Here is a 26832-nt window from a genome sequence, read left to right as displayed (position 1 = left end):
TTCATTATCAGCCTGCCAGACTACTGCTCTGCACTTACTCATTTATATGAAGGAGGAGCAGTACAGAAGCCAATCCTTGCTGAAACAGTGTCGTCAGGCATCCAACATACTGGCCAGTACACCCAGTTTCAGTATCTGAACACAGCTGCAGCACTGTGTTATGTCACAATAGTAGTTACCCTTTCCAAGCTTAAACTTTGTATTATTTTAATCTAGGAGTATAACTGTTCTGCATGTTGCAAAGTCATGCTATTTAGGAGACCATTGAAACTGAAAAAGAAAGCTGACTTGCAAAATTCTCGGTGTTGACAGATTTTGGGTTGTGTTACTTTTCATTTTCTCTGCAGCACTGCACTGTACTCCTGCTCATCCAAAGCCAAGAACAGCAAACAAGCACCTCTTTCTGAGCAGTGCCACATAACCTTTTCAGACCTACCCACTATGTAGGAGTGTCTAGAGATGATTTTCATTACAGGTACACTGAGATTTGCGTTGTTAGCAAACTCATGTCAGGTGTGAATAATTCTTTTCATTACAGTCTATTTCCTGTTCCTGCCTATTTGCACAGTGACCCATACATCCCAAGGTAAGTAAACCTCCCAGAGAATGTACTGTAATTTCCAGAGAGAAAAGGTCACTGAATGAGCCATCTTCATTTCACCAGAACTTCCCAAGCATTTCTGTCCCTTTCCTATGTAAATAACATGCATGTTTTTTTTCACAATCTGATCAACATTCTTCCCACCAATCACAAATTGAAGAGGCAGTTTTGCATTTATCTGTATTTTACACAATCTTATCATCTTTGATAAGACATAAATCAGCATGTAATTAAAAATTTCCAGCATTCCTCTGGTTTACAATGAATTCATAATACAGAATAGTAGAGATAATAATTCCCCTACCTGGTGCTTTACCTCAATTTTTGACATCCTAATCCCATTGATTACTAATTTAATTAAGTTTTACTCTAACCTCCATCCTGTTATTGTCTGGGATGTATTTACAAAAAAAAATTTAAAGCATTTGATACTTCAAGAATGATCTCAGCAGAGAACTGATACAAAAATCTATAGGAGGATCTACCTTTACTGATGCACTCGTTCTCCTGAAATACCTAAGCACTTCTAACATATCACTTTGAAAAGGGTAACGAGGGCACCTAAGAAAGAAGTTTATTTGCAAATAAGGCCACATAACCTTATTAAACCAGCTTGTGTGGGAGCTGGCAAAACCACCTCTTGCAGTCTACCCAGTAGAAAAGTGCACCTCTTGGTTGTTTCTAATCATTCAAATTTGGGTGCTTAGAGACCCCACCCTCTAAAATATAAAAGGGAATTCATTATAGGAGGAGTTGCAGTAGCTTTTCTTGGGTTTCTCCCTCACCTGGGAAAACGAAAAGCATCATGCAAAGGATCTTAATATTTTTGTCTGCTTAGGGCAGGTTTGTATCGACTGACCCAGCAAATCCTGTTCTGTTTACAGTCACACACCTTGCTAAGAAGGCAAAGGCATTTGCATGAAACTACAACACTAGATATGTAATATTCTGCTAAGTTTTCAGTCTGGACATTATTTTGTTATTCTTAGAGGAAAAAAAGTTACTCCATTTTGTGCCATCTTCTCTCTCCACACCTGTCTTCCACATACTTAGCTGATCCCTTGCCTCCTTTTTGCCCCACTTTGCAGTAGTTTAATGAAGACCACCTCCCCCTAGTTTGCCCATCAGAGTGTTATATGGGACAGCGTCAGAAGCCTTCCTTGTACTGCCTGCCTGCAAGCCACTTTTTATACCATCTTTTTGACTGTAAGGTTATCTTCCTAGGTGGTCACACTGGCCTCTCCTCATTCCTGCCGGGAACCTCCTGCACCAGAGTGGTTTTGCATCCTGTCTTCAGCACCTCTTTTAGGAGCCGAGAGTTCTCCAGGGCTCCCTTTCCCATTAAAATTCCTTTCCACAAGACTGCATTCGCCAATTCTTTGAGTGTGTTGAAGTCTACTGGTTTAAGTTCATTAGTCCACTGCTTCTGCTCGCTCCTCTCCTGAAACGCAAGAGCTCTGCTGATGTGTGATCTTTTCCACTCAGATTACCTTCCTCAGCAGCCGCAGCCTCTCATCCAGTTTTCCCACATTAACCAGCAGCAAACCACAAGCCACCAGGTACAGCTGCACACACCTCATGTCACTGCAGCAAAAAGCTGCTCTTTATCCACAAAACTTCAGGGATGGGCTACACATTGTAATTGCCTCCTGCACACATATCTAGGACAGTTTCCAGTCCTGTGGGGTGTATCCTACAGGAGTTACAGGCATCACTTTCCCACATTCCCTGCTGCACGCAGGGATCTGGTTCAAGGTATAAGCTCACTGCAGTTAAAGAAGGATTCTTGTGGCTCTGCAATCAGACTCCTCATCTCCATGCAAGCAATTCCACTAGGAGCCAGGAACCAGCTCAAATGCTTTGGCTCTGGGCTGTCCCCTACTCCCAGTAAGCCCTAGGATGTAACTGACTGGAAAGAGATGAGTCTGGGAACCTCAAAGTTGTGTTGGCATCCCCCTCCCTGAACCAATGCACTTCTTTCCCCAGTAACAGGCAGTCAGATTTCAGATGCAGATACTGATTTTGCAGTTCTCATCTTGGCTGCTGAATTTCTTTCTGAAGCCAAGGAAAGTGGCATCAGGAAACCAGCAACACTGAAGGTCACACATGTTGTCTTAAGAAAGGGCAACAAAAAAACCTCAGCAAAATCCACAAAAAAAGGCATATAAATCTGAAATGCAGAATTCACGAAAACAAGAAAAAAAAATTTGCCTGGATTTCTCCGAGAAACAGCCACAAAAATTCTGTTAGGCTGATGATCAAGAAAATTATCTTTTAGTTCTACCCACATTATCTTACATGGCATTTTAAACATAATATTATTCACGATAATTTTTCACTTCTAATTGCAATGTCCTTTCACTTCTTTTACTTCTAAGTGCCAAGCTTACAAGAGCTAAGCAAAACTCTCTCCAGTGTCAAATTCTCCCCAGTTTAAAGGGCTAGTTACACCGCATTACCATTTAACACACATCCTGCTTTTTGTGGTTCTCTGTCTTGCTTTTGCTTTTCTCCACTTATTACTTTCATTCCTTTCTCCACTTTCTATTTCAGGCTGTCAAGGAGAAAGCAGAGTCCAACTCCCACAATGAAATGCTTCACCTGCAGAGCCTGCTGAGAGTGAAATTGATAAAGGACAGCACCAGCCCAGGCAATTTCACTCACAGCGGGCACTTGCAGGTGAAGCACTACCATAAAATGGAGCAAGGTTACTTGCCTGCTGCCTCCCAGCACAAGTCACCAGTTGATAGCTGCTTGTTTCATGACCTTTCCAGTCGTCCCCTGCCATGCACCGCTTGCTCTGACCCCAGAGTGAGAGGCAGGAAACAGCCATGTTTGCGGTGTTTGCAGGCAGGGACTGAGCCCAGGTAATGTTGAAAACTTGGCTGAAGGCTGGCCTGGCCATGGGACTGCTGCTGAGGCCACCATCCCAGCAGGGGCATCTTCAGGAGGATGTTTGCAGTCCCACCTTCACCCCTTCATGTAGTACAACAGTCCCACAGAGCTGGCACCACTGCAACTGCCTGAGAGGACAAAGGCAACTCATAAATGTTTCTGTAACATGTCTATAGGGTACCAGCCTAATGCCTGATGTAATTTAAGACAACCTATATATCATTTTAGCTGCTGGTTCCCATGGATCTATTTCAACACAGGTTTTGATCCCAGTGGATATCACTCCCACTATCACTCCAACATTGCTTTGCCCCAGTCCCACTTTCTTATCTATTTGAAAATCTTGTGTATTGAAGAACAATTTTAGTCAGCTCAGGACTTTTTTTTTTTTTTAATTTTGATAGGAATGTTCCTCAGAGCCTGACAAATAGCAGGGCTGATGTTTTTCCCAAGACAGGTTAGTGTAAGGAGTAGTCATAAGAGAATTGTGGTGATGCAAAGTAGGGAAACTGGGCTCTGCCATCTACCAATTTTTTCAATACTAGGAGTAGGGGATGAAACTCAGAATCTCCATATTTGGAAAAAATGAATAAACAAACAAACAAACTTTTCCTATGTAATTCATCATGTATTTAACAAGGTAATTACACTATTTTATACCCAAGACCAAAATACTTTGAAATCTAAAAAAGCTCATGTCTTTCCGGAGAACAGTCATATTCACTTAGATCACATGGATAAAGCAAGCTTAAAAGTTACAACAGATCACCTTTCTCATACTTCGGGGCACAAAATTCCAGGAACAGAAGGGATTATTGAGAAACTCCCTTTCTAAACAGTGCTTCTTATGGAGTGCTATATAGTCCTTGTTAGAGACTTGAATACCAGGCAGTGCCAGACATGTGGCAAAGCAATTCCTGCAGCACTGGTGGGGGGAAATCATTGCTACAAATATTCTTTCTATAAATACCCATCATATCATTTACAAAACTCAAGGATTGAAATTAAGACCTAAGGAGCACAGTGCAAACTCAATGTACTTGAATACCCAGCTCCTAATTTGGAACATAATTCTCAATTGAAATTAGTGGTAAAATAGGAGTCTCAGAAGGATTTAATTGCCTCGATGCTTTCATGTCTAGATTTCCAGTACATGCATCTCAAATCAGCTCTGCAGCCTTTACTGTGCTGTTCCAGAAGGCTTCTCACAATCTGAAATGTAAAATTCACCACCAGGAACTGGCCTTGGGTAAAGAGCTTTATCAATGACTGTGGCTGATTACAAGTGTGATTATTGTTATGACATGGCAGGATACAGGGCAAGGACAGAATGCTTCAGAAATGTGACCACATATTCACTGCTGATAAGCAGATGGTCTCTGTGTATTCCCATTTATGAGCTAGAAACAGATTATACTACTTTTTAAAAATTATTTTTACCCAAAATATCTAGTTTAACTCTTGTTGAAGATACTGAGCAGTCTCTTCTTTGAGGAAAAAAAATCTACAGCAGATTCTTCTTTTTCCGGTTGATAGAAATCAGTGACCACTAAGAGTGACTTAAGCGTGAAAACTTAAATAAGCCTGTGCATTTAAGCTGACAGTAAAACTATTACTTGACCATGCTTACTGTTGAACAGGTAACCAGCTCAACTGATTTGGGCGTCACAGAGCTATAAAAAGAAAGCATTTCCCTTTGTTTTATCCACAAACATATTACAGTACAAGGGTTTGTTTCTTTGCAGTCTCTGTAATTCGTACTGATGTTAACAGCATTATATTTTTGCACACTAATTGGTGCAGCCTGAACCAGACCCGCTCCAAACATGGGAGATGTGAGCCAGGCAGGCATTAATCTTCCCACACTTCCTTTAGTGCTGGTTTAAAACTCACCAGGGACCTCACAGAAACCTTACCAATAGCAACAGCTGAAACGAGTCATAAATGTAGCTGCTCCCAAGGCCCAGAGTGTGCAGGCTGCTCTGCCTGGTGCCACGTGTCCCCTCTCCCTCCTGGAGGAATCTGGCTTGTCTTTGCTGCAAGGCATCACCGTGTCCCTCTTGGCACACTCGTTTCTCCAAAGGCTCTGCCCCGTTGTTCAGGCAAAGGAGTCAGCTGAGCTGAATTTAGCTTTAAATACACTGTCATTGTCTCAGCTTTTTCTTTTTAGATGTAATTCATTAGCTGTTTTTACCTGACAGAACTCTTCTTTGCCTATTTTATTCAGTCAGTCCTTTCTCTTTTCAGCTTAGCGAGCCAGGCATTGGACTGATTGCATATTTCTAGTGCCCTGTGCCACAGATGGAAAAAGGACATAGGCCTCCATAGCATACCAAAAGCCTGAAAGGAGCTATGTTAAATATTAATTCGAAGTTGGCCATAAAATCACAGGAAGTGCTGAATCTAGTGCCTGAACAAAGATTAAAAAAGAAAAAAAAGTGCCACAAAACCAGACTTGCAAGTCATAAAAGCCAAACAAAACCAGCAACAGCACAACCAGATGAGTTTCTACACACCTTGTGACTGCTCAGAACACTGCCGTGTTTACTTAGGTAATTATGTGACTTCTGTACAAAAGGACACGTTTTTCCCGAGAGTCTGTGGCTCTGCTCGGACCTGAAGGAGAAGCCCACCTCGTGTGCCACCAAGCCCTGATGAAGTCTTCACCATTGCTTCTCATTTTATAGAAAAATGGCCAACCTACCAGTGTATGGGCTTCTTACAGCAGGGGATTTTCCCCCAAATATGAACGACAAATACCAAATTTGTCATTGTTAGGGCTGGTTGCCTCAGAAGATAAAAGAATGCACTTATTTACAAAATCCTGTATATTAGTTGCTAGGAGAGCTTTGGGTTCCAGGCTGCAAATGGATAGTTTATCTTAAAGTTAAAAAAAAAAAGTTGAAATGACAATTAGCAGCAAAATGGACAGTAGTTATATCCAGTTAGCACATTATGCAACATAGCATTATTTTGTCCTTCTGGTAATAAAATTGGAATGGTATTGTAACCTGTAGTGGGGGAAACAACTGTGTGCTTGCACCTGCCACAGCAAGGACTATTTGTCTGTTCCACAGCAAGGACTATTTGTCTGTTCCACAGCAAGTGCAACAGCCTCACAGCTTGGCTGCTAAGGTGCTCAGGCAAAGGAGGGAATATGCTAGGAGAAGGCATTAGACACTGAGCTATAGGATATGAGGGCCTTTGGGGACTTTGTTTCTGCAATGAAGAGCTAAACTGTGGGAACTATGAATACTCAGATGAAGAAGGCACCCCTTGGAGCCCAGACATGAGCACCAAAATGTGAGAACCACCACAAGAATAGCAAAAGTTACTTACAATACTTTCTGATAAAAAAGAAGTGGTAACATTTTTCAAGGAGTGACACTTATGTCCCCAGAAGTTTCCAACTGCTCTGTATTCTTACCTTTGTATTTTCTTATGACAATAATTTACCAAGACAAAAAACAGAAGGCCCTTTTTGCATTGTTTTCTGTTGGTTCATTAGTCTCTGAAACAGTATTTTTTCTTGCATCTTATTTCACAGTCTTGCATAACCTTGAAATCTCTGATGATAAAAACCTATGATACTTGTTCTTCCAGTCAGTACTAAAACCACACCTCCTGAACTGTAATCTATGGCTATAAAACTTGTAACAGGGAAATTCAAGAAGAGAAATCAAGCAATTTCCCACTGAATTTCTCATTAAATTAAAGAGGATGGGTTTTTCCCAGCTTCAAACTGGATCTCAAGGACCATGGCCATTCCTGGGATTGTAACCCATGGTTGTAGTTGCTCCAAAATAACACAGCCTACAAACTGTTTTTCCACATCACCTTTGCAGAGAAGTGAGGAGGGAGCATCATAGCATATGGCACCACATCCACAGAAATGCTGTTTGGACCAACTGACAGAGAACTCCTTAAAATAGCTCTGAGTCAGCAGGTTTTGCAGTCACGAAGGCAGAGCAAGAGGAGAGATCTAAGCAGATCACAAAGCATTTATGCACACACCGCAACTCCTACTCACGGCGCAGCTCTCGGAGCGTTCTCAAGGAAGAGGAGGATTAGACGGGCAAAGGCTTTTAAATATTCTCTCATGCAAAGGAATGGAATTAGGCCCACAAAAGTAATTTGCTTGGAATATTAACCTGGGAAATGGGAGATACGTTTGAACTCCCTTGTGGCAGAAAAGAAACTGCACTTGGGTCATTTACAACCTGATTATCCTAACCATGAGTAATTTTAAATAAAAAGAGGGAACTGGGATTTCTTCCCCAGCTGCACTTGTCATAAGGCTTGATCTTATAATTGTGCTCTTAGGATATCTACAGGATGAGACAAGCAGGAATTGGAATGAGAAAGGTAAATGAACAACTTATATTTTAAATACATGGGGAGTTCAAAAATATCTAATGTATATGCTATAAATTAACATGCATTCATCTCAAACTTGAAGAATTGTTTGTATAATGTTGAAAATCCCTAAAAATTTATTAAAATAACCTTACCTAAGGACTATATTATGTCCTCTAGGTGCTTAGATGCTCAACTCTGCATCTGGTCAGATGCTGTGTGCATTGACCCACCTGAAGCTTCACCCTGCCCTAGACAGGTCGGCTACTGTAGGATTGTTACATCAACAGATGTGTCTCCTGAGCCCTGTAATAAATAGCAGAAATGAAATAAAAGATTTTAAGGCAATTAGTGGAAATGCTGCAGCATTTACAAAAATAGTTTGCCATGAGAGAGTGTTGTTTGGAGTTTCTGAAGCTGCACAAACCCAACTGATGGAATGCTTTAGGAAGTAGGGAAAGGTAAAATGATAATCTGAGCAGTATCCTCTCCTACATTATCAAAACAGACTTTTTTTGTCTGCCCCTCTTATAGGGTGGGGGGGGGGGGGTTGGTGGGGATTTTTTTAGTAGATTTTTGTCAGTGCTGTATGACAGCAGCTATCAGTGATGTGCAGGGAGTGGGGACACGGATTGTTCTGAACTCTCAGCAGCAATGGACAGCCATCATAGCCACCATCTGTGTGTCTGTCTGTCCACCTGCTTGCCTCTTCCCCAGCCAGCAGCATGTCTCACCCCGAGAATTCGGTTTGAAATCCATGAAGCATTGTTCATCCATGAAAATTAAAAAACTGAAAACGCATGAGAATTAAAAAGACCAAAACCAGACAGGGATGTTGTTTGCTCTGGGTTCTGGTATGGGCAGTATCATGCCATGGGCACACAACACCTGAGTCTGGAGGCCATCCTGCCTCCTTGACCACGCAGCCTACAGGGATGACTGATCCCTGCCCAGCTGTGTCAGTCATTAATTCCCCACAAGAGCCCATGGGAAGTGAGAAATAAAGACTGGACTTTCCATTTTAAAGGGATTATATTTTGCATGAAATTTTTCATATTTTTGTAAAAAAAAAAGCCTCACTCTCCCCCCCACCCCCTTTTCCAATGAAAACCATATTCTGCTGCATCCAGAACAAGCTCCTGTTTTGTTTCAGTGCTTTGAAATCATATTCTAATAACCCCTTACTCACTTAGGAACTCTTGAACTGAAAACTATTGGGAATTCAAGGGTGCTGGTAAGAGGGGCTGGGCATGGCAGTTCCCTCGTCCCAGTGAAACCCTTGAGAATTAAGAAAAACCACAAAACCCAAACAAAACAAACAAACAAAACCAGATAAAATTTATTCAAAAAATATATATAGTTCATTTTTAAAGAGACAAAATTTATTTTTGAAAAAGCAAGGACTGCAGGACAGGCATGAAGCGAGTGCAGCCTGACCGGGGTCACTGGACCCATGTTTTGCTGGGATTGACTGCCCAGGTGCAGGGCCCCAAATGGCAGCTGAGCACCATTCCTATCTATCGCCTGCGGACATTCACAGCATCACTGAATGGGCTGGAAGGAACCACAGTGGGACATCTGGTCCAACTTCCCTGCTCAGGCAGTGTCATCCCAGAGCACACGGCACGGGATTGTGCTCAGATGTTTTTTGGGTGTCTCCAGTGAGGGAGACTCCATAACCACCCTGGTCAGTCTGTCCCAGAGCCCAGTAACTCGCACAGTAAAGAAAATCATCCTCTTATTTAGAAGGAACTTCCTGTGCATCAGTCTCTGCCCGCTGCCTCTCGTCCCATTGCTCGGCACCGACGAGCACAGCCTGGCTCCATCCCCCTGGCACCCTCCCTTCAACAATGACAAACATCGATGAGGCCTCGTCTCGGCCGTCTCCTCCCGAGGCTGAACAGGCCCAGCTCTCTCAGCCTGTCCTGGTAAGGGAGATGCTCCAGCTCCTTGATCATCTTTGTCCCCTCCGCTCCCCTCCAGGAGCTCCTGTCTGTGTCTCTGAGGGGCTCAGAACCGGGCACAGCACCGGGCCGAGAGCAGGGCAGGCTCACGCTCCCGGTCCCGCCGGCCCGGCCCCTCCTCACGCGCTCCCGGCGGGCGGAGCGGCGCTGCCGTGGCGACGGGGGCGCGCGACACCCCGGAAGCGAACGCGCGCGCCGGCCCCGCCCCCGCCGGCGCTCGGTCAGGCGGCCCCGCGCGCGGCGGGTGACGACGTGTCGCGCGCGCGCGAGCGGGGAGCCGGAAGCGGCGCGGCCGCGTCAGGGCGGGCGCGGGGGGAGAGACGGAGCCGCGACCCCGCTGCCGCCCAGCCACCCCGGCCCCGCCGGCCACCGCCCCCCGGCCACCGCCCCGCCGCCCGACATGCCTCTGCGGCGGCTTCTCCTCGTCGCTGCCGCGCTGGCGGCCGCCGCCGCGCCCACCGCCGCCTTCTACCTGCCAGGCCTGGCGCCCGTCAACTTCTGCGAGGCCGGCAAGGAGAAGCCCGAGTGCAAGGTGAGCCCGGGGGGCGCTGGGGGGGGACCTGAGGCCGCCCGGGTGTGGCGCGGCCTGGATGTTGTCCCCCTGCCGCGGGGGCTGTGCAGTGGGGTTTGCCCGGAGGCTGTGCCGTACCGGAGCTCCCCGGCGGGAAGGGGCTGTGGCAGCGGGGACCCAGAGCGTGGTTCGGTTCCCGCTGAGCTCAAGTTGCTCATAGAATGGTTAGGCTTGGAAAGGACCTCTGGAGATCATCTGGTCCGATCCCCCTGCCAAGGCAGGGTCGCCGGGAGTAGGTGACACAGGAACGCGTATGAGTGTCTCTGGAGGGGGAGACTCCGTGGCCCTCGGGCAGCCAGTTCTAGTGCCCTGCCACTCTCAGCGTAAAGAAACTCCTCCTCGTGCTGAGGTGCAACTTCTCGTGTTTTAGTTTATGGCCATTGCTCTTTGAAAAGGAAATTGGTGAGACAGAGGACCCGGGGGAGTGGCAGAGGTGCTTGCCTGGCTCAGTTCTGGCCTGGCTGGGAAGTACCACGATCCCTCCGGGGGAAGGAGGGAGCTGTCGGCTCACCCTGTGAGCTGCGGCCACGTCGGGGAAGTAGGAAGCTCCGGGCCGGTTATCTCTTGGGCCCTTTCAAATCCCTGCAGGAAAGCTGCAGCGAGTAAGGATGGCAGTGACAGGTCACACGAGGGGTGTGTGTGTGATTCTTGGCAGGAGCGAGCAGCTGGCGGCTGGAGCAGATATCAAAGTAAGCATCCAGTGACACTTTCCTTGCTGTGTCTTCCTGGCAAGTATAGGGGCTTCCAGGCCCCAGAGTGTCAAGTGAAGCTTAAACTTACCTTCATGCCTGCAGAAGTGACGAGCAGAGTTCGCATGACCAAATAACTCACTTGTAAGGATGTTGGTGGGGGGGAGCATTAATGTAAATCTCCTCTGATGAAAAATTGTCTTTGCTCCTTTGGGACATCTTTTGAAGTTCTTTCCTGCTGCTGTGATGGAAATTACAGCAGACTATGCTTTAATACTCGAATGAGGAAGTTCAAGACCAATCAGTTTCATGATCCATGATCTTACTGCTGTAGAAAGTGGCTGTCTTGTGCTTTCTGATCTCTCAGCTTCTGCATTGCATGAAGCACCAGTTCATAATTTTTCAGAATAAGAGCCTGCTTAAACCATATGCTTTTGGCAAATACCATGTGCTGGCTTTATCCTTCTGCTGTCCTGAATCAGCAGAGCTGGGGATAAGCCAAGCACATAATGAAGGCACTTTGGTTGTAGGAGTAAAATATCCTGTGGACATTCTTTTGTAGGGCCACAGAAACGGTGTTTGGAAGTGGCCTCAGCAGGTCACATACTGCAGCCTCATGCCAACAGCATGAGAGGACAGAAAACAATGCCATTGTCAACACCAGATAACTCAGCTCTACCTTTGTCTAAGCAAGCTTTGGAAGCATCCAAGCATTCATCTCCTCCCTGGGTGACCTGTTACAGTGCTGCACCACCCTCTTAAGGAATGGGGTTTTTTCAAATACAGGCTAAAGCTTTCAAGCTGCAGTTTGTGTTTTTTCACAACGTCCGTGAAAAACATTGCTGTGTTTGGATTATTTCAAGCTTGTAGAAGAAAGATTTATTTTTTAAAGTGAGGTGGACCACATAGACTACTATCTTTTGTAACCAACCTGAGACACTTATGGGGTGATCTTTCTCAGATGTCTCTGCATTTTTATTCTTCATATAACACGTACAAAATGTTCATCTTCTGAGTATTTATTATTTAATAAATGTGAATTGAGGTACTTGGGTAATGTAAATGTACCACCAACAGGCAGCTGAACACCTCAACAGCTGTAGTAGTGCAAAAATTCTTCCTGCAATTACCCACCTCTTATCACAGGCATACGGACCAGTCTAAAGCACTCTTCACATCTGATTCTCTCCATGTAGTCTGCAGCTGAATGTACTGTGGTCCCTAGTAGGGAAAAACAATATATAATGGGGTTATTGCTGTATCATATTTATGTAAGTGGGTAAAATTAAGCTTCCTTGGATAGGCTTCATTTTTTACATTTCTCACAGATTTCTTGCAGTTATCACTGTTAGTTACAATATCAGTAATAGTGAATTTTCCTCTGCCCGAGGATTTTGATCCACATGCCAGATCTCAATACCTACTCTTTGTCTATTATGACCCCTGTGATCTCCTGTCCTGTGTTAGTGAGATGGGATGAGATGCTAATGGGGTGTATAGCTAGGAGCAATGAAACCCTTGGCTTTCCCCCTTTCTCCAAGTTTCCTGCTAATTTGCTTGGGCAAACTCAGTTTGGCTGCTTCTTGTGGTTTTGGTTGGAATATAATCAGGAATGAAATAGGATCTATGCAGACTTAAATAGTAACTTGAAGATTAAGAATCCTTACTCAGTTTTAAAAAATACTGATTGCTCCAAAAAGGGTTTGGTGTTGTATGGGAAACGGTTTATCAAATATGCTGATCTGCAGTAATGCATATAATTCTTAGGAAAAATTGCAGCATTCACCTCGGATGAAAAGTTGCTAATTTAAGGCCATGGTTCTGTGGCCAGCTGAGGCAGTCTAATTCCCTGCTGCTGAGAGTGAGAGATTTCATTCCTGTCTTCCCCTGGGCAATGTGTTCCTGTCCTCTGCATTGACCCAGCTGTGTAACACGTTGGGTTTTTTTTGAGCTTAACATGGCAGGAAACTATCCAACTTTTTGCCAGTCTAGTTTCCTGCTGTGTTAGGGAGTTGAAGTGGCTTACAGAATGATGGCAAGCGTGCACTACCCAGAGGTGAGCAGCAGGTCTACATGGCTTAAGGCAGGGGAAAGATGAGCCTCAAGGTGTGTCTTCACTTAGTGGATCATACTGACAGCTCACAGAACTTCCTGTGTCTCCCAGGACTGCATCCTGGCTTGCACATGGAAAGCTAAAGTATATGAGTACCCAGCTGAAGTCTCTGAGCTACAGATACATGTGAACATTTCCAAATTTTCTTTTCCTCCAGAATTTCTTGGTTTGGCTAAACTTAAGTGAATTTTCGTAGGGAGGAAATGCTCTTCTCTTGGTATGAAAATAGATGGCTTGCTGTTGAAAGGGAGAGGGCTTGTTCTTGAGGGCATTCACCTTTGTTTTGCTCTTCAGCTCTTGTCTGATTACACAGTAGCTCAATTTGTGTTGTGGTTTAACCCTAGCTGGCAATTAAGAACCACACAGCTTCTCGTTCCCTGCTGACCCCAGGGAGATGGTGACGAGAACTGGGGAAAAAAGTAACTTATGGGTTTAAATTAGAGCAGTTTAATTGAAATAAAGCAAATATACTCAGCTACTAATGATAGTAACAATAATAATAATAATTTTAATGAAAAGGGGAGAGAGAGAGGGGGAATGAAACCCAGGTGAAACAAGTTGCAAAGAACACAGTTGGTCACCACCCACCGATGGATCCCCAGCCCATTCCAGAGCAGTGATTGTCCCCTTCCAGCCATCTCTTCCAGTTTATATGCTGAGTTTGGTATTCCACAGTATGGAGTGACCCTTTGGCCAGTTCAGGTCAGCTTCTCTCTGGTCATGCTCCCTCCCAGCTTCTTGTGCACCTCTGTGCTGCCAGAGCATGGGAAATTGAAAAGTCCTTGACTCAGGGTAAGAGCTACTTAGCCACAACTAAAACTTCAGTGTGTTATCACATTATTTGCTCATTGAATACAAAACACAGCACTACTAAGCACCAGCTACTAAGAAGAAAATTCTGTCTCAGCCCAAGTGAGGACAGCCTGCTGTGATGCTAAGAAGTGCTCTTTAAATTTTTTTTGGATAAGCCTTTTGCTGTTTAAGCCTGTTGGATTGGTTTACTCTGCAAGCACGTAACTGCCAAAAGCAGTGTAAGGCAAATGCCTGAAATTTATTGGAACTGCAGGACTAAGAGTAAGGGAGGGGATTTTGAGACTAAGAGGGAAGAGTGAGAGACCTCTCCTTTTCCATAGAAGCGGGCTAGCCCATCTGTAATTAATGCATATAGATCAAATTAGTCTGAAACCACAGTAGACTGAATTTCAGGTTCTTACTCAAGAGTTGACAAAGTTACTGAAGAACTTTTATAGGAAGGTAAATGTGACTGTCTTTGCCTTCTCTTTGAAAAGAGATTCTGTGCAAACTTAAAATGGTGTATCAGTCTGAATACGTTGTTGAAATTCTCTTAATTCAATTTTTAGTTACTACACAGACTAAATTGTGGAGCATCTTAATTACAGGGATAGGTACTGGTCTCATCTGCACTTTTCTTCATGTTCTTTTAAGACTTTTATTACGCAAAAGTTCTGGTGATGACTAATATGACTCTAACTTGGTACAGGAAACTCAAACACTGGCAACTGTGCTAAGGATATTACTTTTGTGCATGATTTCTTGCTATCTTGTAGTTGGAATAGTTATGTTAGCCTTTAAATGTTTTTTGTCATGTGGTCACTGCTTTGGTGATGGTTAGATAGTGCTTTACTTATGCTCCCAGCGGATACATAGTTCATTACACATCAAGATGGATGATTACACAAATCTTGCATTTTCAGCTTTCCTTAACCTTATTCAAACAAATCTATTTTTGTATATTCATGGGAATTGAAGAAGTGCTTTAAATATAACTGCTGATTATCTCTGCTCTTTCAGTCTGGAATCGAGCTGTTTGTGAACAGACTTGACTCAGTGGAGTCTGTCCTCCCCTATGAATACACTGCGTAAGTATATTGTACTGTTTGTGCCATTTTAGTTGTCGGTTTTTCCAAAAAGGTGGTTTTAATTTACCTAAAAGTATTATCTACATCTTGTTACAGCAGTGTGCCACTGAGGCATGGATATTTATTTTACTGGCATAACTTTACAAATAGAGAATTTTGAATGAGCAGATGGATGCCTCCGTTGCTTCCTTTGTCTCAGTTATCTTTGCTCATACTTTAGTGCACGGATTTATAGGTCCTCACGCAGGTTGAATCACTGTTGTAGTGTAACTTAAGGTTAAAATATGTGTGTATAAATATGTGATACTTTACTGCATTAGTTGTCACTGTAGATCAAAGTATTACCTCTGTCTTTAGTAGCCGGTGCCAGATGAGTTAAAGTGGTAATGAGGTGCGAACATCCTATCAATTATCTTAATGAGGTGCTAAATGTTTTCTTTGTACACATCATAGGAGTGCACAAAATGTATCAGTGCCTGGTACAACTATGTAGTTTCTGCTATTAAGAATATTTTGAATGTTAATATTGAAGAGCTTAAGCACCAATTATGTTTACACTTTAAAGAACACAAATGTGATATAATTAAAAATAGACTGGAAAAACGTGGAGGATGTGCTATTAAATATGTTGCTGAATAAAACTGTAGTAACCTGTTTAATAGTGTTTGTTGTAAGGGGGCTGTCTCTGTTATTTTACTTTATTGTTTTGATTTGTTTTGTTTAGTTTCCCTCAAATTCCCTCAAATTAATTTAGTTTCCCAGAATCTGGCCTGCCTGCTTTTTTCTCAGTCATTATTAAACTCTAGATGAAGATTGAGTTCTTGTCTAAAATGCCTGTTAAAATAGAAAACTTTCAATTACTCAAAGAAACTTACATTACAATGTTCTGATGAAGAGATTTGATTGTTGGTTCTGTTTTGTCTGGTTTATGTTCAAACCGGGATAGTGATTTTCACACTTCACAGGTTAAATGAAGAAACCATTGTCTGCAGGGAAAGCTGTATAGTTCCTTTATTTATGATGAACATATTAATTTGGGAACATTTTTTGCAGCTGAGAATATTTTACTCACTTTTGTTTCTTTTCTCTAATTCAGGTTTGATTTTTGTCAAGCAGAAGGAAAGAAGCGTCCATCTGAAAATCTTGGCCAAGTCTTGTTTGGAGAGAGGATAGAACCGTCTCCTTACAGGGTTTGTTCTCTGACAAGAACTGTTCAGTGATGTGTGCATTCAAATGTAACCAAAGGAGATCAGAATCTTGAAGACGATTTTCACAAGGGCTTTATCTGAGAAATTTCAGCATCTGAAATTCCACACGATAGAAATCTGTCAGTTTAACCTAATTGTAACTGTGTGCTTTGCATTGTGGAGCTGAAGCCTGAAATGCTGTGCAGGTTATCTTTTCTCTTTGGGATCTGACAAAACCTGATTATTGCTGCTCAGCTCTCTTGTTTCTTGGAACCAGATCTGAAAATACTACAGCCATAAAACAGAAGAATTATAAGTGGTGTTATCTTGCTGCTCTTTTCTGGTGACTGAATCTCTCACATTCTCTTCTACAGAGGTAGTAGGAGAGAAAGTTATCAATTGAATTGAAGCTGCCTGCAACAAGCATGGCTGCTGTGAGGTCAAATGACTTACCTGGTAAATCATGACAGAAAACGTGTTTTAGTCAATAACAAGGAGCTCTTGCTGTAGGGCTCCTACAATGAGCGCAGGAGGGATTTATAGCATACACCAGAATAAAAACCTCCTCTGGAGGGTTAATGTACCTTAATGTACAGTACTTTCTTAGGTGTTTTCATTATAATAGTATAGGCAATAAAATGTATAGGAGAAATTGTTATGTACTGAAATAAGGCTGTTTGTTACCACCTTTTTGCTCATGAGTCTTTCATTTTTCTTAGTTCACATTCAACAAGAAGGAGATATGTAAATCTGTTTGTACAAAAACATATGATACCACAAAGCCAGAGGATAAACAGAAATTAGACTTTTTGAAAAAAAGTATGCTACTGAATTATCAACATCACTGGTAAGTTGGCGTCAGAATTCATAGATTGGTTAATGTGTATGTTGGTGATAATTTGGTTTATACTAATGTATTTGCAAGTTAATACAGATGGAACACTAGATATGTGCACTTAATTTTTTCCCCTTCTGTTTTTGCATAAAATGTTATATTGTTTGTTGTCTTCACAAAAAAAAAAAATCCTTCACTTGAAGGATAAACACTAGGACCAATGGAAGTGAATCTGTTTCTAAACACAAAGCTTTGTGCTTACTGTAAAATACTGCTGCTTTTTTTTCACCTGTAAATGTAGAAGTTAGTCCTGCCTTAGCGAGAGAAAAGTCTTACAGGATCTTTATTCTGTTTCTATATTGTCTTTGTTTTCCTCAAGAGCACTTGCTCTTCAAATGCTGTGTCCAGAAGACAGGATCAATAGTTCTGAAAGACTTTTATGCAATGTTTGTTTCTTGTTATGGATGTGGAAGGGAAAGGTGGCCAATGAAAACTAATGAATGAAATAATTTTGGGGAATGCATAAATCCTTGGTCCTTTCCTGTTCTCTGAGCCTCTCTGTAACCATCTGATTGACCTTGGAGCCTGCTGGGGCTCTGTTTCAGCTCAGACATCGAATCCTCATCCGATGGGCATTAAGGGTGGGGCAAGGCTGAATCTTAGACAGATTTTCAATTTCCAAACACTGCACCCATATCTAAGAACTGTGAAATGTTTATCAGCAGGCTCAGTCTTGGCACTGGAAATACCCAGCCACATTATCAGTGTTTATTTAGTGCTTGACTTCTTGGCATGCTCTGCCAACAGCAGCTTTCAGGTTCAAGAATAGAAGGGACAACTTGGGCATGAGTTCCTGAGGCAAGTCTTTGCAAGGAATACATGAGCATCATTAACTGATGTCACTCACAGGTATGCCCTAATTCCAAATATGGGCCTCCCACTTTATGGAAACAAATGTGTCGGTCTTCATCTAATTGGATTTAAACTTTTTTGGTATTTTAGTAAAGGTGCAGGTTAAATGTTGCCACTGTCATTAACTGTTTTTCTATAATATCACATTCCATTCCTTCAATTCTGAAAAAGTTGGAAAGTCAACAAGTGCATTTTCTGCTGCTTTCAGGAACTGATATAGGATATCCTTTTGTGAGGTTAAACTGTGGTTCACTGACATAAATATTTCTGGGAACTTCTTGAAAATGAATTTAGTAGGAATTTGATGGGTTGTGTTAGAAGGGTTCACAGGCAGTAGTCATATATTCAGGTAGATGAACAAGGAGGCCATAAAGAAACTCTGAAATGTACAGCTACTTTTGCAGGGATTTGAAGTGTATATGCTTAATGCTAAAATAAGTGGAGCTTCAAACATGCTGGACTTGATTATATTCCTCTTTAATACTCCATATGTTTGTAATATTTGCACCACCAAGTTTCCGTAATGCATGTGAGTCTGGCATAAAAGACTCAGCTATAAAAGGTTGTGTATGTTTTGGTCTGTAAGTTAAAAATAGCTTCCCAAGGCTATGAGGCTTGAGAGAAATTAGTTTTTATTTAGGAAAGCTCATAACTTAAGCTGATAGAAGCTGAAACAGAACTGTGTAAAACTAATCATACAAAAAATACTTCCAGCTGGTTTGGGGTTTTTTTTGCTGTAGATTAAATTGTTTAAAAAATATACTTAGTGTATTCAAGTATACTTTTTTTTAACCAGTGTTGCTAACTTGATAGGAGTGTTGAGGTTAAAGTAAGGTATAATTCTGTTCTTCAGTGTGAGAACTTCCCTTGAAATTTAGGTTATTTCTTAGTTCTTTTAATGGTATTTTTACTTTTTTTTCCCTCTGCCCACTGCTCTAAAACTTGAGAACCAGTGAAAAATCCCTGGTTATGTCTGTTAGTCCTCCTTAGCCACAGCTTCACAAAGTGGCAGTGGCTGGATTTTATGATTAATGATGGATGCTCCAGGAGTATGGTACAGAGGTATGTTGTACAGGGATCAACAAGGTAGCATAAGAGAGGATTCAGTAGAGGGTTATTATCCAGCTTCAATTTATCATGAAATTCCTGGGGAACACAGATGGTGCAAAGTACTTTTAAGGTTTCAAAAGCCACTTAATAAGATTAGGAATTGACATACTGAATTGGACGCAACAGCTATACTGATATCTTGGCTGACAATGTTCATCACCAGATGTTCTTGAGAGACATATAAGAATGCTATTGAATAGCGTATTTGCTCCACATGTATAATCTCTTCAAGTCATTTTAAATTTGAAGATTAGCTGTGAAAAATGATTTGCTACTTAAACTATCAATTTGTTCCGGCATTGCTGCTTGAAGGCAGCTCAGTATGTCTTTGCTGCATAGAAAAGCCTTTATCCAAACCACACTTACTTGGAATGTTAATGTTGCCTTGATTTGATTAGGAGATGAAAACACTAACAAAAGTGAGCAATCTCTCTAGCATATGTTACTGAGATAAAAATTCAAATATACAAGCACAGAATTGTTTGTGTTGGAAAAGCCCTCTAAGATCATTGAGTCCAAATGTCTGGTGGATTGACCCTGGCTGGACACCAGGTGCCCACCAGAGCTGCTTTGTCACTCCCTTCCTGAAGTGGACAGGGGAGGGAAAATGTAGCAAAAGGGTCGAGATAAGGATAGGGAGAGATCACTCATCAACTACTGTCATGGGCAAAACAGACTCAAATTGGGGAATTTAGTTTAATTCATGACCAGTAAGTCAGAGAAGGGTAATGGGAGGTAAATCCAAATCTTAAAACTCCTTCTCCCCACCACTCCCTTCCCAGGCTCAACTTCACTTCCAGTTTTCACCACCTCCTCGCCCCAGGGGCACAGGGAATGGGGATTGAGTCAGTTCATCACACATTGTCTCTGCCACTTCTTTTTCCTCAGGATCAGGACACTCCAGACTCTGCCTTTGCTCCAGTGTGGGGTTGCTCCCATGGAAGAGTTTTTAATGAACTTCCACAATGCAAGTCCTTTCCATGGGCTGCAGCTCTTCAGGAACTGTTCCAATGTGGTGGCTCCCTTCCATGAGGTGCAGTCCTTCAAGAAGAGGCTGCTCCAGTGTGGGTCTCCCATGGGTTCACAAGTCCTGGCGAACCTGCTGCAGAGTGGGCTCATCTTTCCATGGGGCCACAGGTCCTGCCAGGAGCTCCAGTGTGGGTTTCCCATGGGATCACAGCCTCCTTCACAGAGCACATCCAGCTGCTCTGATATCGGGTCCTCCATGGGCTTCAAGTAGTTATCTGCTGCCCTATGGTCCTTCATGAGCTGCAAAGGGACAGCATGACTCACCATGGGCTGCGCCACTGGCTGCTGGGGAATCTCTACTCCTGTGTCTGGAGCATTTCTTCCCCCCTCCTTCTCCACTGACCTCAGTGTCTGCAGAGTTGTACATATTCCCACTCCTCTCTCCAGCTGCAGATGCTGTTGTGAAGGGTTTTTTCTCCCTTTCCTAAATCTGTTTCCCAGAAGTGCTGCTTCTGGTCACTTACGGGCTTGGCCTTGGCCAGCAGAGAGTCTCTGTTGGAGCCAGCTGGCACTGGCCCTCTCAGACATGGGAGTTCTTGCAAAAACTCCTGTACCCCCCTGCTAACTAAAACCTTGCCGCACAAACCAAATACAAACATCAACCTAACACTGCCGATTCCACCACTAAACCATGTCCCTAAATGCTATGTCTAGTCTTTTAAATGCTTCTGAGGTTGATGACTCCATTACTTCCCTGGACAGTATGTTGCAATGCCTGACCACCCTTTCCGTGAAGAATTTTTTTCTAATATCCAGTCTGGACCTGCCCTGGCACAGTGTGGGGCCATTTCCTCCTTTCCTATCGTTAGTTGCCTGGGAAAAGTGGCTGACCTTCACCTTAGACATCTGTCACACTTTTAAAGACAGTGATAAGGTCTCTCTTGAGCCTCCTTTTCTCCAGACTAAAGCTCACTCAGCCACTCATCAGAAGACCCTTCCCCAGTTCTGTTGCCCTTCTCTGGACACTCAGAGAAGCAGCTCAGTGTCTTTCTAGTAGTGAGTGGCCCAGAACTGGACACTGGATTTGAGGTGTGGCTTCCCCAGTGCTGAGTACAGGGAGACAATCCCTGCCTAGGTCCTGCTGGCCACACTTTTGCTGATACAGGGCAGGATGACACTGGTCTTGGCCACCAGGGCTCACTGCTGGCTCATGTTCGATGTCTCTGGACCAGACACCCTATTCTGCCGGGCAGTTTTTCAGCCCCTCTTGTCCCAGCTTGTGGTGCTGCATGGGACTGTTAAGACCCATGTGCAGAACCCAGCACTTGGCCTTGTTGAACTTCATGCCATTGGCCTCATATAATATGGTTGAAGTGTAATGAATCTAAATCTGGAATAGCTCCTAATTTGCAACTTCATTGTACCCTCTAGTACCATGGTGAAGTGAGTAGGAATTGGTTGGTGCTGCTGCTGCTGCTCGCAACTGTGATAGTATTTGGAATCTCCTGAAAACCTGGCAACTCTTGTTTTTGTAGGGCCTGTCTTCACCTTTTCTGTTGTGTCAATATAAACCAAGAATAGTGCAGTTAATTTCTGCTGGGTAGCTACTGGTAGGGATTATGCAGTTTATCTCCATGTTGTGTGGATAAAGGCAGCACATACCACTCTTTTCTCCCCCGTTTGCTTTGAAAAATAGGGCTAATTCAGAGGCTGTTCTAATATGCAAAAGATTAAATAGTGCTTTGTTTTGTTATCTGAAGTCATAAGTCCTGTGTTTAATTAAGTATTTAAAGGTATCTTCAAGACACTTAATTGTAAAGACATTCAGTATCTTGGTAAGTTGTACAAAATTGTGTTAACTTTCGGTGGGATGTCCTTTTCTTGGTTTAGTGATGCACAAAATGTGGCAGTTGTCTAATGTCTAATGTCTTCATATATGAAGTCTATTAATATACCTTTGAACATATACCTAGGCAATTAATGCTGGCAGATACTTAATTTTAAGTCTTCTTTACATGACATATTTTGGGGATTTATCTTTTAGCTAATTAAAACACTTCATAAAACATAAATTTGTTTAGGGTCTTCTAGTAGTTCCTTTTATTAAGGGACAGGATCCTTTCTCTATGTTTAAAAGTATGTTTTTGGTTTTGACATTTGTGCTGTTAGTTGCATGTTAGATACAGTTTGTATCTTACTGTTTTATAACTTTCTGCAGCTCATCATGGGAGTGTAATTTCCACAAATTTTTCATTGAAATTTGCCTATAAACCCCCTAGTTTTAGGTAATAGGAGTATAAACCTTGTGAGGCAATAATATAAAAGCAGCAAGTTTGAAAGTTATTATTTCCCCAGTTGTTTGGTGGCTTACAATTTTTTGGTAATGCAAATCATCTAATTAAAATGTTGCATACTTTTAGGTAACTATAAATAAGGTTAATGATGAGGAATTAGGGTTTTAAGAATGCCATGAAAATGTATTTTGCAATGGAAGAGCAGTGGGAAAACTGGAGAATTAATATGTGATGTAAGCTTTTTTTTTTTTTTTTAATTTTGTATTTTGTCTTCAACTTGAAATTGACAATTTTAGCTGGTTTAGAAAATTTGGTGATTTTGGCCATTTTTAAAAGGCAGAATAATAAGTTAAATTGTTACAACTTTGGACTGGGTGAGTTTTGTGCTTTGGGCTGTTTTTGTAAGGGGACTTCATGAAACAGTGCACTGAATAGAGTGGTTTCAGTTGAAGATCTACATTCTTGTAGCTTGTTTGGAACTTTGATTGGCATTCAGTGCAATTCCATGGGTAGTATTATTCTTGTAGTTAATATTCAGTCATGAATGGATGAAAGTTAGATTAATGTTAATCTGGTTTTGTTTCCATCACACTGTGTATTTTGAAAAATTGTGAAGTGTCACTGTGTCATTTACAGGATTGTGGACAACATGCCTGTGACGTGGTGTTACGATGTGGAAGATGGCCAGAGGTTCTGTAATCCTGGTTTTCCTATTGGCTGTTATATTACAGAAGATGGCCGTCCAAAAGATGCCTGTGTTATTAATGTATGTTTATACAATTATATATATATTTTTAATAGCCCTTTTTACTAATTTAGAGACTAGCATTTCTCCTGTGTCATGTTTCTGTGAGGAATCCTTGCTATTTTAAGGACTCATGTTGCCTAAAAGCAGGCAAGTATTTTGGTTTCTGCAAGTACCTCAATTACCTGAGGACCTTGTTTCTTACGCTGCATAGTACAGAAGGGCTCTAAAAGATCAAGGGATGAACATGCATAGCATTTAGTACATGTGGAGGGTAAAGGTGAAGGAAAGAAAGTATGTCATCCTTCATTGCTTAAGAAATTGAAATGTTTGAAGGCTCGGACTTCACATTTTTGTGGGATAGAAGTGCTCTCATGGAAGCAGATTTGCATAGGTATGTTTGTACCTCTGCGTACTTTTTGAAGGTTTGCTTTCCCTAAAACCGGAAGCTGATGGAAAAAGACATAAGATTTCTGCATGAGCAAAGATTCTCTTGGGATAGATGATGTAGTGGTGGAGGTCCAGATAACTGCACTGAAAGCATTACAGAGATAAAAATACAACAGAAAGTCTTCAGGCTACCACAGACCTCTTCCATGGCAACATCACTGAGAACTTGGAATAGGTTTTTTCAAAATGGTTGGTTTTACTTAGTAGATTTTAGCAAAGGTAACAGTTACTGTGGTTGCCAATTTTGTTTAATTGCCTCCATAATGAGTTAGCTTCAGGGGCTCCATACGAATGGATGCATTTATGATCAAATACGTAATATTATTTTAATCTTATTTTAATACTTGCTTTTAATAAAAGGAAAACAACATTTGAAGAAGCAACTGATGTACTGTAGAAGAACATTTCATTTATGTAACTATTCTTATATATGGTGGTGCTCTGTAGAAAAGGTGTGGACAGAACCGTTAAGAGGTACTAAGTGAACTTCAGTAGACAAAGCTGTTAAATTTCTTGTGAATTTAACAACCTCTTTAACTGACTAAATTCCAAGGTGATGTTTCTCTTCACCTGAGGTTTGCATTCAGCATTCTTGGCTGCTGCTTGCTGTTCATTCCTGTGCATCTTTGGTTTCAAAGGTGGTTCTGCCACAGAGAGCATCTATTTGCATTGTTTATCTTGGGAAGTTCTGTTTAATTTCTGAAAAATATACTCATTGTTTTAAAATAGCTGATGTTTATGAAATACTTCTGATAACAAAAGTTGTCGCATAGTTATCTATGTAGTTTCTACTTAAATAAAATAGGACTTCTTCAGTTAGAGGAATTTATTAATAAATATATATATATAAATATTTTAAATTTATTTTTCTACTTTTCAATTGTACTCGACTGTTCTTAGCATTAACCTTTCTGACTTGTGTTTTTAATGCAAGAAGGCACTTATAAGTCTTTATAATTTCCAATATCTCCCATTCATATTTTAGGAGAACTTCTTGACAGAAAAACTGTATGCGGTCTAAAATTCTGTTATGCAGGCTTCTGTCTAAGGCTTTGATATGTCTATATTTTTTGATTGTTTAATATAACCTTTTGTCATTGCAGTCAGAATTTCATGAAAAAGATACCTTTTATATTTTCAACCATGTTGACATAAAAATATATTACCACGTTGTGGAAAATGAAGCTCTGGGAGCAAGACTAGTTGCTGCTAAACTTGAACCAAAAAGGTTAGTAGTTGAAAGTAACTTGTAATAAAAAAGTGATCCATCCCAAGACACTTACTTTGATCTGGGAATCTGCTGCTAGTCAGAAATGCTTTCAGATATGTGACCTGGAGACTACCTCTCCTGTTGATTGGTGTAGTGTAGTTACAACAGTCTAATGTCATTTTGTTCTGAATTTGATGGACCTTGCACTTTTTCCTATTTGGACCAAGAAAAAATAAAACCTGAAAGTGTTTGTGGGGTGTGATGAGTGTGTGTGTGCATGCATATAGAACCCTAATTTCCCTACCAGGGAATATTCTGTCTTGTGTCAGAATAGGACACCAGTGCCTGCTGCAGGCTTGACTAGAGTGCAACATTTGATGTCTTCAACAATCAGAATTGGAATAGAAAGATTTCACAGATACACTCATCAGTTGTTCTAGTGTCTGTATGGATTTTGTACAACTGATGTCTGTTGTATTATTTCTTAGCATCTTGTCTTTCATGATATAACTGAGCTTGTTGCATTGTTGGTTCAGTTGAAAGTGTTTGGTTTTTTGACAGAAGTTAATAATTCTAGTTTTGTAACTTTTTAAATGTTTTGGACAGTCATAGCAATACTAAGGTTTCTTTCATTTTTGGTACTCTGTTTTAGAGAGTGCTCTTCTAAGGAGACACAAGTCTTGTTTAAGAAGTTCAAGTTTCATAAATTTCTGAACTTAGGATATGTTCCTTATGAGTTCTGAAATTTATGAGACATTAAGTACAATTCTTATATTTAGGGAAAGAATCCTTGGTATGCTTTTTTAAGATGAATGAATTCTTTCTTAAGAATATAGTCAGTGAAGTGGTTTTCATTGTGTGTCTTTTCTTCCTGCAGTTACAAGCATACTCATCCAGACAACCCTGATTGCTCAGGAGTACCTATGGATATAAGTAATAAGGCTAGTGGAGAAGTCAAAATTGCGTACACATACTCAGTTACTTTTCATGTGAGTACTAAGATTTCTGAGGTAGTTACCTCTTAAAATCATGCATTAATACTCTGAATTATAGGAGATGGAGAATTAAAATTAGCTCAGAATAGTATATTTGTAGTTTTAAAACTTTATTTGAACTGGAATGTCAGAGATGGGTTGGGATTTAACCACATACATTATGCTATTACATACCAACACACAGAATGGATGTGAAGCACATGTGATTTTTAGAAGAGTCACACTTTCCACATCTGCCTAGATGTCTGGTAGATTATTTTTCAATCCAAGTTCTTAAGTCTGAGAAATTGCGTGTTTCAGCAAATTGCTGTTGTAGGTAGGTTGACACTGATGGTTTTCTGTCCTCCTGCAAAAGCTGCCTTCTCTCCAAGGTCTTCCCCCATGGAAGCCTGCAAAAGAGTAGGAAGCTGATAGTCTTTGTTCTACTACTCTACTTACTATTTGAAAGCAGATGAGCAGTGTATCAGGCAACTGCAGGTAGCCGTGATAGATGAATATTTCTCATTCTGCTGACAAATGAGAGGGAGATTTTGATTTTGTTGTTTTTCTATGAACAGAGTTTGCTGGACAAACTGTTGATCAGAATTTCCTACTCTTTCTCAAACTGTCTCCATGTTACTCTGAGTTTGAAATACAATACATAGTGTAAGAAGGGAGGGATTGTATTATGTATACACTACATAATTATATTTTGAGAAATTATATCAGTTATGGTGCTGAAATGAATTTGTATACCAAAAAGCAAGTAGTTCTGGAAACCTGTTAGAAGTTAGTAATTAAGAGTGACCTCAGCTTCATATTATTTTATTGTTTGTCTTTAAAAATGACATGCCCAGCTGTGTGTGTGTGCAACTGTCATGTGCACAGTTTTACATCAATTGGAGGTAGTCTTCTGAATTTGGGTTGGCAGACCAGGTCATCTCAGAAAGACCAAAAAAGGCAGTTTAGGTATGAGGAAGAATGCAGTTTTGTCCTAGAGTCATTGATACTGGTTTAGAAATTTGTTGCTTGCTTTGAGACATGTTTTTGTTATCTCAGTGGACTAGATCTATGATC

The 26832-nt window shown here is 41.5% G+C and overlaps 1 protein-coding gene across 2 annotated transcripts in view; it reads left to right on the top strand.

The window, feature by feature from the left end:
- Window positions 1-10201: 10201 nt before the first annotated feature.
- TM9SF2 (transmembrane 9 superfamily member 2) overlaps window positions 10202-26832 on the top strand; it is a 29516-nt gene continuing 12885 nt past the window's right edge. Inside the window, exons 1-7 of one of the 2 annotated variants that reach the window (XM_083855896.1) lie at window positions 10202-10348; window positions 15002-15069; window positions 16166-16259; window positions 16976-17103; window positions 23013-23142; window positions 24675-24799; window positions 25659-25770. In XM_083855896.1, the coding sequence (XP_083712022.1) occupies window positions 10217-10348; window positions 15002-15069; window positions 16166-16259; window positions 16976-17103; window positions 23013-23142; window positions 24675-24799; window positions 25659-25770 (789 nt within the window). In that variant the 5' untranslated portion in view covers window positions 10202-10216. Of the gene's footprint in view, window positions 10349-10991; window positions 11077-15001; window positions 15070-16165; window positions 16260-16975; window positions 17104-23012; window positions 23143-24674; window positions 24800-25658; window positions 25771-26832 lie in introns of those variants that run through there. The other variant, XM_083855897.1, reaches the window with a different exon arrangement.

Source organism: Zosterops lateralis (assembly GCF_965231275.1).
Source record: "Zosterops lateralis genome assembly, chromosome: 2".
In the NCBI taxonomy this organism is placed as follows: domain Eukaryota; kingdom Metazoa; phylum Chordata; class Aves; order Passeriformes; family Zosteropidae; genus Zosterops; species Zosterops lateralis.
This window is presented reverse-complemented; position numbering and strand designations above follow the sequence as displayed.